General features: G+C 36.7%; 1 protein-coding gene across 1 annotated transcript in view; it reads right to left on the bottom strand.

Annotated features, from left to right (window-relative positions):
* The window catches only part of LOC143022350 (uncharacterized), a 31,036-nt gene that overhangs the window by 12,005 nt on the left and 6,531 nt on the right, over window positions 1–12,500 (bottom strand). Inside the window, exons 2-5 of the mRNA XM_076180502.1 lie at window positions 8,110–8,338; window positions 7,492–7,700; window positions 7,098–7,257; window positions 4,941–6,314 (exon numbers count right to left, since the gene is read on the bottom strand). Coding sequence (XP_076036617.1) covers window positions 4,941–6,314; window positions 7,098–7,257; window positions 7,492–7,700; window positions 8,110–8,338 — 1,972 coding nt within the window. The remainder of the gene's footprint in view (window positions 1–4,940; window positions 6,315–7,097; window positions 7,258–7,491; window positions 7,701–8,109; window positions 8,339–12,500) is intronic.

Raw genomic sequence — 12,500 nt, 5'->3', positions numbered from 1 at the left:
GTGTGTGTATTCACCTCGGATCTGCTGCAGTCTCTGTCGAGACAGCCAGATACCACCCTACGGCAGTGAGCTCAGAGCTAATTTTTTTGCCCATCTCTGGGTAGGTCTGAGACCACTCACACACCACACACCGGGACAGCAAGGTCACAACTCCTTGACTAACGTCCCGTACCCACTCACTGCTAGGTGAACAGGGGTTACACGTGAAAGGAGACAAACCCAATTTATCTCCGCCCGGCCGAAGAATCGAACCCCGGTTCTCTGGCTTGTGAGGCCAGTGCTTAATCCGCCACCGAGCGTGTGTGTGTGTGTGTGTGTGTGTGTGTGTGTGTGTGTGTGTGTGTGTGTGTGTGTGTGTGTGTGTGTGTGTGTGTGTGTGTGTGCGTGTGTGCTTTAATATCTATGCTTACTAATGGTTTCTAATTTCTAATACTGAATATCAAAAATAATCTAAGAATCCATTCATATCTTGGAGTCACATAAAACAATATCCACTGATAACGCAAAGACGATATTGCTGGAAAACAGTGCAAAACAAACAATTTAATATAACTCACCATACGCGGAATAAGAATTTAATATCAATGTTATTATTCGTAGGTACGTGACTGTAGGAACTTCGCTGACTGAGTGGATAAAGGCGTTGTTACTTACGGCGAAGGTCGAAGGGATGGCGGCTCGAACCCTGCCACCGGCGAAGTTGAACCAAAGGTATGGTTCATTAAATTCCACGCTACAAAGTCCTCTGTGAGGGGCACCGTCCTAGCCTTCTGATAGAGGGGAGTTTGTGACGTTAAACCATATAATGTGTCTGTAAACAAGAATGTGGTTCTTGGTCCACAACCTCTACAGCAAGCAAATGTTATACAAACGGATGTTGAAAGGTTGTCATATGCTAAAGTTTCTTTGATGTATGTGATGAAACAGTGTTTTTCTTTATGATATTTCAAATATATATTCACATAGATCATACATGAAGAACGCTGTCTATACACTTTTAGGAATTTTATTCATACTTGAGACAAAGTAGTACTTTTTCTTTCAACGTTTGTCAAAAGTTTGTTTAAAGTTCGTATTGCATATTTTACTTAGCATCGCATACAAAGATAAAATTTTAATCAAAATTAATTTATTTTGTTACTGTATTCGATTTTACATTGATAAATTTCCAATATTGCTGTTATTAAACATGCTTTTTCACACACCTTCAACAAACGTTTGCTAAAAGTACACAACCATTGATTTCTGGGGAGGGGTACATTTTCATACCAATGCTATGTTCATTAGGAAAACAGTGTTCTCCGACTGAACACGAATTTGGGACAAAATGCGGAACAGATCGTGTCCTGAGAACCATTCTCTTTAATGAAATCATCTTAAGATGTAGTTTATACTGGCTATGCTTCTGACCCAGGGCAGTGGACAAGGTGCAGGGATGACCCGTCATTCAGGAGGTGCTAAGATAAGAGGGAGGGTGGAGGGGTGTGGAGTGTATTCAGGGGTGGAATGGGTGGGATTGATTTTGTGCCTTTTTCTTTTTGGCTACCCCCCTTGTAAGGGGGAAAAAGCCTTGGTATATGTATGTGTATATGTATGTATGTGGATTATGTGCCACTCTTAACTCATTCTATTCTGGCTGTCACCAAGTAATTTTATTCCAAGGATGAATATCATCACAGCAGATATCTTTTTACTATTGGCGATTTATACAATTCTTCTAATTGTCGTCAGGTGATTTTTTCACCTGAAGAAAACGCATCTTTGCATCGAAATGGATTAAACCAAAGGAACAAAGGAACACAAAGGAAGAACAAACAACAGCAGGCCTACTGGCCCTAACGAGGCTGTTTGTGTTTACTATACTAAGCTACAGTTAAGAAAACAGGGCAGAAGATGAACTAACACTACTGCTACCACTATCCTATCCAATTACAATTAATTGCCGGGCTGTCAGATCTTTTATTGCAAGGGATATCTTATTTACGGATTCGAGTCCAAGTATTTATCTAGTGGATTTTTAAATGTTATTGTGCTACTTTCAACGACAGTGGAAGGTAACGAATTCCACGCATTAACAAACCGGTTAAATAGGTTATCATACTGGGGGTATTCTTCCTCCAACCACCGATTAATTGGTGGTACGGCCCACCATCAGAATTTTTTTCTTCCGGAGGAAAATCCCTATGGAAAACTATTTTGTTTTCTCAACAAAATATATATAGAATGTTATTTGATATGCTAGAGTGCCTTTTTTTTTCTTTTTTTTGGTCCAGAATATAAAATTCCTTACCAAAAACTGCGGGCTGTAAATCCGCTGCAAAAGTCTAAGGAAAAATTGCCCAGTGTGATGGCGCCTTAAAGGTAACATCTACATTTGTTCGTTTGGCCGTCAAATGACTTTTTATCTGAAGTCTTTAAATAATCTTTACATTTTCAGCTAAAGGCGAACATGAGTTTGTATGTGTGTGTGTGTGTGTGTGTGTGTGTGTGTGTGTGTGTGTGTGTGTGTGTGTGTGTGTGTGTGTGTGTGTGTGTGTGTGTGTGTGTGTGTGTGTGTGTGTGTGTGTGTGTGTGTGTGTGTTTGTGCGTGTGTGTGTATTCACTTTGTCTTTGGATCACGTGTTGGACTCGTGATCGACAGCTATTTCCCTCCCGGAAGAGAGCTCAGAGCTCGTAGGTCCGATCTATGGGTAATGCTATGACCTTTCACACACACACACACCCAACTCCCCGCCCACGAGAGTCAGAGTAACGACCCGAAGCGCAGCATTATCGAAATAATTTCGGCCCTGGGCAGGATTCGAACTAGGAGCTGCGGGCCACTTTCGTGGCAGTTCAGCGTTCTAACCACAGCGCCATGAGAGTGTGTGTGTGTGTGTGTGTGTGTGTGTGTGTGTGTGTGTGTGTGTGTGTGTGTGTGTGTGTGTGTGTGTGTGTGTGTGTGTGTGTGTGTGTGTGTGTGTGTATTAAAGCTTAACAGACAGGTTCATAGTGAAATAAAAGTCCGGTAGGCCATATACTATACCCAAGAAAAATTTCGTAGGCCACATCCAAAAGGTAGGCCGCCACATACTATACCGGCACCTATATTGCTTTAATAGTTTGAGAGTGCTAACCGCGGCCAGACTCCAGCGGAACGCATACAGGAACGCACCGAGGAACGCGCCCATCTCTGTTAATTCCTTCACTATCATGACATGAATTGAATTGAATTGAATTTTATTCGGATACAATCATACATACAATAAGTACAATACATATAAGACTCAATATTATACATAGTATATATAATTGTACATCCGAGGATGGCACAGAAAGTCAAAAGACTTATTTCCACTGTGGTCCTCATAATAACAACCGACTTATATTGTTTGATGTTCTTTGGAATAATTGGTTCAAACTGTCCTACCTTTTTGAAGATGTGAAGAAGCGTTCAGAAAGCAATGCCATTTGTTCAATCGTGTCTACACAAGATTCGGTTCACACTGGACTGATTTTCGTCAGCTGTTATAGATTCGAATGCATTCTATATTTCCACTAGAATACGTCAATACTATGTCCAATATTCGTAATGTTTTGTCACCTGTTTATTCGCTATTTAGTTTATTAGTATATAAAAGAAAAGATGTTTTGACATTTGGCTATTTGGAAAAAAAAAAAACTGTAACCGAAGTCGTTTTAACTCAAACGAAGGCACGACAATTGAAGTGAGACCAGCCAGTGTAAAACGATTTTAAGTGACGACCAATTTCTGTTTCTACGTTTTCTATGACGGGGTACTGTGTTATCCAGAAGAGCGAAGCATTTAAACTCTAGACTTTGACGGAAGTGTATGTCTGTTTGTGTGTGTGATTTGTGGAACTTTGAAGAATATTATCTAAGATGTGTTTTGCATCATAACATATAGATGTTTTGTTGTGAGTTCGTTTAGTTATAGAAACGTGGATGTTTAGTGATAAGAATAATTTAAAGTGAGTGATATTCAAACCAAGAACGCAGGACGAAAGAATTCTCCAACCAACATCATCGACAATGATAAGGTACGTGAAATATTAGGCCCTATTCACACTAGCGGTTTGAACCTCGCGGTAGAGCGGAGTCAAGGAAAATCCTACACGTTTGTGTGTAAATGTCTCAATTGACTTGCATTGTGATTTAACTGCCGCAATTCAAACCGCGGCGATTGAAACCTGTAGTATGAACGGTACCTTGAATTCAAACCCAAAATTATACTATCATGTATACTCGTAAGGTCAAGTCACATTTTTATTTATTTTACTAGATTTTGTTAGAAAGGGGCTTCGCCCCTGAGATCTCAGCATGTTGATGAATTCGATAAACTCTTAATTTAAAATTAAAAAAATATATATATACTTTTTCTCAATGAAAATTATCCAATTTTTTAAAGGAAGATGATTGTTAATGTACCCGCCAGATATTTCACATAAAATTATGAGAAAATTTACAAAGAAATTTACTCAATAATTAGCGGGGATTTTATTTTTGTATATTCACTCTTAGAGGAGATATACATTTAGAAATTTTAAAAATTATTATTACTGCATTGTATGGACGGAAAGTTGGGCAGGGACGTTACTATCGCCACTGTTGGTAAATTTTTATTTTTTTATTTTTTACTTTTTTATGATTTTTTCATTGGCAATCATATCTCTAGATAATTTCTTTGTAGACTATATTTTTTGTCTTCTCTTCTTGATAATAATATAAATTTCTTGGATCTCCTATTCTTGATACAGCAGCATATAATTGTCCATGCGTAAATACTTCGTTTGTTAAATTTAAGCCAACTTTTTTTTAAATGTTTGTCCTTGAGATTTATTAATTGTCATTGCATATGATAATCTAACTGGAAATTGTAATCTAGAAAACTTAATTGGCTCTTCATTTATAAGCTATCCTTGGTAAAAGCACTTGTTCACCTTTATATTTGCCATTGAGTATTTTAGCTTCTATAACATTATTTGACAAACTTATAACAACCATTCTTGTTCCATTGCATAACTTAGGTGAATTAAGATTTCTTAACAGTATAATAGGTGCTCCGATTTTAAGCTTTAGACAATGTGGTGGCATTCCAGATATTTCTAATGAGTTTAAGAATTCAACTGGAAAATTAACTTCTTCATTTGTATCTATTGCCTTATCAATTGAATTGTAGGTATAAATTGGTTCACTGATCTTTTCAAGCATTTCATTATTTATTGAGTCAACATCATCATTTATTGTAGCAAGTATAGCCCTTTCAGATAGATAGTCCATATCTGTGTAATTAGATTCAAAGTTGTCAAAAACTGATTCCATTAATGCTACTATTGTTGATACTCGGTTTCCAAATTGTAATGCAATTCTATTATCACAGCTATTGATTTTATCTTCACCAATTTCAATCAATTGATTTGCGAAATACTGTAAATCAGTTGAGTTCAATGAATTAACTCGCATATTGATCCTTAGAGATAATTTTTCAAATAGATTCCATAATTGTGAAGATTTGATTGAGGCATCAATTTCATCAGCTTTTGTTCCTCTTGGTACTACTGGTAATATTTGTCTGAAATCTCCTGCAAGTAGTACTGTAACATTTCCAAATGGATCATTGCTATTTTTAATCTCTTTAAAAGTTTTATTAACTGCTTCCAACATATTTTTGTGTGACATTGCAGCTTCATCCCAAATAATGAGATCACAATTCTTAATGTAGTTCCATAATTTACTATTTTTCCTTATTGATGTTGTAAATTCATCAGATATTGATGATGAAAATGGTAACTTGAACATTGAATGTACAGTTTTGCCTTCATCTAATAATGTTGATGCTATTCCTGATGATGCAACAGAAATACTTTTTCCAATAATAACTTTATTTTTAGCCAATATTAGATAAAGTAAAAATATTTTACCAGTTCCACCTGGAGCATCTAAGAATTTAAGCTTAGTATTATTTAGTCCATTCAAACAATCAATAATCTTATCATAAACTTCTCTTTGATCTACATTTAGCATAATTTCATTTCTTTCAATAAAATTAGTTGTTTCATCTACAGTATTAGGATCAGAATCGATTTGACCATTAAATTGATCAAACATTGGTTCTGGTAATCCTACATCTCTAAGTGATTTATCTCCTATCTCATTTATAATTGATTCTAATCTGTGTAATAATTCTGAATATACAATTTCAATGTTATCAATTTCTTCATTTTGATTTTCAGTCATCTGGTTCAGTATATCAAGGGACATTTGTGATTTGAATTCTTCATAAAGTCCTACTGGATTACTTGGATTACAATATACTAATATCAAACCAAATAATGATCTAACTTGACATGGCAATTTAGATATTATTGATTCTTGAATACAAAATCTTAAATGATCATCATTTTCAAGTAATCCTCTTGCTAAACATGCTTCTTTGAATGTATTGTATTGTCTTCCATCAAAATATTTAACTTCTTTAAATGATTTAGGACCTCTAACATGATTAAGGAGTAGTCTAAAACAAAATCATTCAGTTTGATTTGGAGATACTGTATACATTCGAGCACATGCTTTGACTATCCTACCATTTAATCTTCTTTTCCACTTTTTGTCTGGAGTAAGTGTATAATGATTAGGTATTTCTCGATAAAGTAAAGTATTTGCATGCTGATCTTCTGCATTTAATTTGAAAAATGATGTTAAACTTGTATTTTTTTGATTAATAATTCTTTGTTGTACATTATCTGGATTGAAATAAACTCTTTGTCCATTCTCAAGGTGAATGTCAAGTTGCTGAACAGCTGGATGTCTCATGTGTATATTGAATTCAAATATTCTCCATGTAGCTTCATTACTATTCAAATATCTACCTAAAATGTAATTGTCAACCTCATTATAGTCCTCACCACTTCTTAATTGTAATACTGCTGCATCACTGCCTTTATTCAGATACTTTATTATGTACATTATCGATTGTACTGAACAACAAATTTCAACATTAATGTGAGCTTTGAATGCTTTTAATAATAATGGATTGTAAGGCACTATCCATCGATTATCAATAGTGTAGGTTTTGCCATTTCTGACTATTGTTGCACTTTGACCACCATTTTCACTATCTCTCCTTCTATACAATGGATATCCAGATATTTCTGAACTTGTATGAGCTATAAAAGCTTTAGGATATTTTTTTGAGCATTTTGAATTGTTCATGCATGGACTCTGATTATTGTGATCACCACATGGCCCATGCACCATCTGGTTTACAACAATATCGTATAATTCTCTATCAATTGATGGATCTGGTATCTCTGCAGATGTTATTAAATCTATTTTGTCTGCATGTATAGTTTGTTCAAGCCATAATAATATATGCGCATGTGGTAAGCCTCTTTTTTGCCACTCAACTGTGTATGCTTTCACTTTACCAAATATTCCGCTTTTCTTCTTAACCAAAACATCCATCATTTTATTTAATTTTTGTTTAAATACTCTTGCCACAATGTCATGTCTATCTGCTGGATTTTGGCCATTTTGTAGATTTTCTGTTATTTCATCCCACTTCGGATTGCATGTAAAGGTGATGAATAAATCAGGTCTACCATACTCTCTTACATAACACATAGCATCTTGTGTTCTTTCTTTCCAATATCTTGGACTTCCAATATAACTTGATGGTAGTATAACAGCTTTTCCTAAATCTTGTGGATTAATATTTCTATCACTGTTCAAGGCATCTTTAAGTAATGAATATTCTTCCACTAAGTTTAGTTTGATTATTTTGTATGTATAACAACCTTTCAAACTCAATTTTTGCGTACATATCAACTAAGAACATTTGAAATAGTCTTCTACACTTTATTATTTGATTCCATTCGTTTCTTTCTTGTATTTGATATGAGTAGTACTTTCGGCATGTTACTTTTTTGTTAGGAATGGGAATATCACTTCCAGGCCTGTATAGTGGAATATTGAATTTATAACCATCATTTCCTCTCCAATATATCAATGGATATTGTAATGCATCATATGATCTGTGCAATTCATCAATTTTCCTTATTGTATTATCTTTATAAGTGAATACAATATTCCTTCTTGGAAATTCATTACCAACCATTACTAAACCAATATCATCTGATAATCTATCATTGTATCTTCTTACATGTTCTCCACTTGGTACTCTGTCTGCACATATTGATAATTTTAATTCTGGTGTATTAACGAATGATGACATTGTCTTTATTTGTCGTATTAATTCATTGTTTTGTGTCAACATGTTTTGTAAATCTCTGATAGTATGAAGATTAGTTTCCTCAAATCTATTATTTCTAGTATCTGCCTGTGTATCCAAATCATCAATAAAATAGATTTGTGCATATTTAGAATTATTTTCAACTTCGTTATATAAAGATCCAATTTTATGATAAATTTGCCCTTGTATTTTGAACACAGGCATAAAACCTCTTATTTCAGTTGATGGTTCATTCCAAATGATGTCATTGAAAACAATTCATTATCATACATACATATATATACCAAGGGTTTTCCCCCCTTACAAGGGGGGTAGCCAAAAAGAAAAAGGCATAAAATCATTCCCACCCATTCCATCCCTGAATACACTCCACACCCCTCCACCCTCCCTCCTATCTTAGCACCTCCTATCCCTGCACCTTGTCCACTGCCCTGGGTCAGAAGCAGTGTCGCAAGACACAGCACATCCACAGCTAGGCCGCTTCATTAATTCATTATATTTTTCAAAAAGTTTTTTGAGTCTGAAGTTTGGTCTTCCATTAATGTTCTAAGTGGTTCAGTTGGTTGATCAATTGTTTTAAGTTTAACTTACCATTAGAACAGCATAAACCTGCAGGCTCACTTTGAAATAGTTTAGCTCGACAATATTTACAAATTTTATTCATTTGACCAATGTATGCCATATTTGTATAATTTTTTTAACTTTGGTATGTAAACGCTTCACCATAGTTATTATTAGTCTGTTTTTGAGCATAATCATTCCGTCTTGACTGTAATATTCTTGCATTTTGCTCCAAATTCAATTGATTTCTCTGACTTCTATGTGCTTCTCTATCAATTTCTAAAATTTCTTGTCTTCTTTCATCATTAAGGTTTTCTCTCTGACTTCTATGTGCTTCTCTATTAATTTATAAAATTACTTGTCTTCTTTCATCATTTAGGTTTTCTCTGACTTCTATGCGCTTCTTTATCAATTTCTAAAATTTCTAAAAAAAAATCCCATGTATTGTTTTTTTTTTTTTTTTTTTCATTAAAAAAAAAATAGCCAATATTTGTTCGAAAAGCTCAATTACTTTGAATGCTACTCATGAATTGGAGCCAAATTTAATCTGAAACATTTACAAAGTAAGGTTGAGTCGTCAAAATCGAAATTAGTCGATCGATCGAATCGAGAGAAAAGTCAGACAGACAGACAGACACGCGCGTGCGCACACACACACACACACATACACACTAATGAGCTCTGAGCTCACTGCCGTAGGGTGGTGTCTGGCTGTCTCGACAGACTGCAGCAGATCCGAGGTGAATACACACACACACACACGCACACACACACATACGTACACACATACAGATACACACACATGCACGCGCGCACACACATACACGCGCGCACACACACATGCACGTGCGCACGCACACATGCACGTGCGCGCACACACATGCACGCGCGTACACACACATTCCCGCGCACACGCGAATACAAAAAATCGACCACTGTTGCACATTACAACCGATAGATGGCGCCTACAAGGTACACAAAACCCCGAATTCAAACAATTATGAATTTCTGAGGTTAAAACTTTCACATTTGATGTTTATCACAGACTTTCATTAACTCTCTTGTTCCCGTTTTCTTTTGAGTTCCCGAGTCGATTTTCAATAGCGAATAATTGAGACACAGGAATGACTGACGTTCTTGTCTATTCAACACGGTGATGCCAGGTTATAGGGTCTAGTCTCAGTAAATGACGTATGATACAAACACGTCACCGTATTGATGAGGGTGTTCAATATTTAGTGATTTTATCCGGTTTTATTTTAGCTGTGCGCACCTACGCGATAAGGCATTGGGAAATTAAGTAATAATTTTGTAAATTATAATACATGAACGTGATATGCAATTTTCTTGGCGGAAATAAATAACAAAAAAACTTGGTAATAAGCAAATCTATTAACAAACGAAGCCGCTTGGATACGGTCCAGACGCCATGTTGTCTGTCCAGTCACTGTCGGTTAGTCGATGGCTTTCACGTTGTGTACCGGGTAGTTTCCAACTCCATATCGCGTAGGTGTGCACTTCTAAAAAATTACATTCTTTTTATTTTTATTTATTTATCTATTTATTCATTTATCTATTTATTTATTTATTATCATTTATCATTTATTATTTATAATTTATCATTTATTATTCATTATTTATTTACCTATCTATCTGTCTATCATAACTATTATTTTGTCAAGGGAAATGGAACAGTATATCTTAACGATTGTTAAAATGACAAAAATAATAGTACAGGTAGTGATAATGATAATTATATTATGATTAATAATAATAAAACCATTACAATGGTATTTTTAATAAGTGATAGCAATACTAAAAATATTACCAATAACAATACACAATATGTAAAGAATTGTTCGTCATTACATAAATCTACGAATTAGACCACAGTTTGCAGAGGTGTAATCTATACAATTGTGACGTTGTTTGCCTTCTGTGTGTGTTTATGAATACTGTAGATGTCCTCTTGTTTGGAATGTACTGACCACTTAGGGAAGAATATATGATTTTGTATATATTTTTTGTAATGTTCGGAGTGTTCGACATAAACACGCACACTTACTTATTAGGTTGATGAAAGGGTTGCGCGTGTAGATACGAAAACAAACATGCACTTACTATCACACACACACACACACACACACACACACACACACACACACACACACACACACACACACACACACACACACACAGGTACCGCTGCGCTTCGGGTCGTTACTCTGACTCTCGTGGGCGGGGAGTTGGGTGTGTGTGTGTGTGTGCAAGGTCATAGCATTACCCATAGATCGGACCTACGAGCTCTGAGCTCTCTTCCAGGAGGGAAATAGCTGTCGATCACGTGATCCAAAGACCAAGTGAACACACAAACACACACACACACACACACACACACACACACACACACACACACACACACACACACACTGAAAAAGAACAGCTTTTCCCACAGTGATGGATGTATGGAACAAACATGACGAAACAATAGTGTGTGCAAAAACCATATACGAATTTAGGAGCAAATTAGACATGGCGAGATACAGAGACGGTACACCACGAGCGTAGCTCCCCTTCTCGTAAGATGCAACTAGGTAAATACACACTCACAAACACGTACACACACACAAACGCGCACACGCACGCACGCACACACACGCCCGCGCACACACACGCCCGCGCACACACACGCCCGCGCACACACACGCCCGCGCACACACACGCCCGCGCACACAGACAGGCACGCACACACATACACACACACACACACACGCACGCACAAACAGGCACGCACGTACACACACACGCACGCACGTACACACACACACGCACAGACAGGCACGCACGTACACACACGCACAGACAGGCACGCACGTACACACACAGGCACGCACGCACAGACAGGCACACACGCACACACACACACGCACGCACGCACGCACGCACGCACACTCGCATGGGAACTGAAACAAACATGTGACGGAGAGAGGGGGCCAAAGGGGAGAGAGAGAGAGAGAGAGAGAAAGAGAGATGTGGTGTTGGAGTAAGTGTGACGTGTTGGGGCGCTGTACTGCATAACAAAATCTTGTATGACTAGGTCGTTTTCACAAAGTTTCGTTAGATTTCAAATTAAACCGCTTGCGTATTTTTCATATCCATTGTATAAAACACCCCTTTTTATATTTAAGGTCACTTTTATGATTTTTATTTGTTATAAACATACGACATTAACGAGTCCTTAGTATTTGATAAACTACTTCGCAAAATGAGTAATTGCCAAACTGTTTCGACCTGGTTGATCTCCATTTGATTTCGTTCAGTTCAAAGCTTTTGGTTCTGAACCTGTGGTCCACAGACCACTAAAGGGTCAAAGGGGTCCACAAGTGCGACCACTAACAGAAAACTAGTGGTAGTTAATGGTCACCAAACTATTGCATTTAGTGATGGAATGTTGGTTTCAAGAAGGCCAAGAACAGTAACACATAATGCATGGGATACTTGAGGAAATCGGTAGAGAATCTCTTGTTAAAACTCTCAGGTCAATAGAATCACCTAGAGATTATTACGATAAACACTAAAGATGTAGACCATAAATAGGGTTTAACGTCACAAACTCCACCTATCGGGAGGCTAGAACGATACCTCTCACAGAGGACTTTGTAGCGTGGAATTTAATAAACCATGCCCT

This window comes from Oratosquilla oratoria, chromosome 44, assembly GCF_046742065.1.
Source record: "Oratosquilla oratoria isolate Oo_2021 chromosome 44, ASM4674206v1, whole genome shotgun sequence".
Lineage (NCBI taxonomy): Eukaryota > Metazoa > Arthropoda > Malacostraca > Stomatopoda > Squillidae > Oratosquilla > Oratosquilla oratoria.
This window is presented reverse-complemented; position numbering and strand designations above follow the sequence as displayed.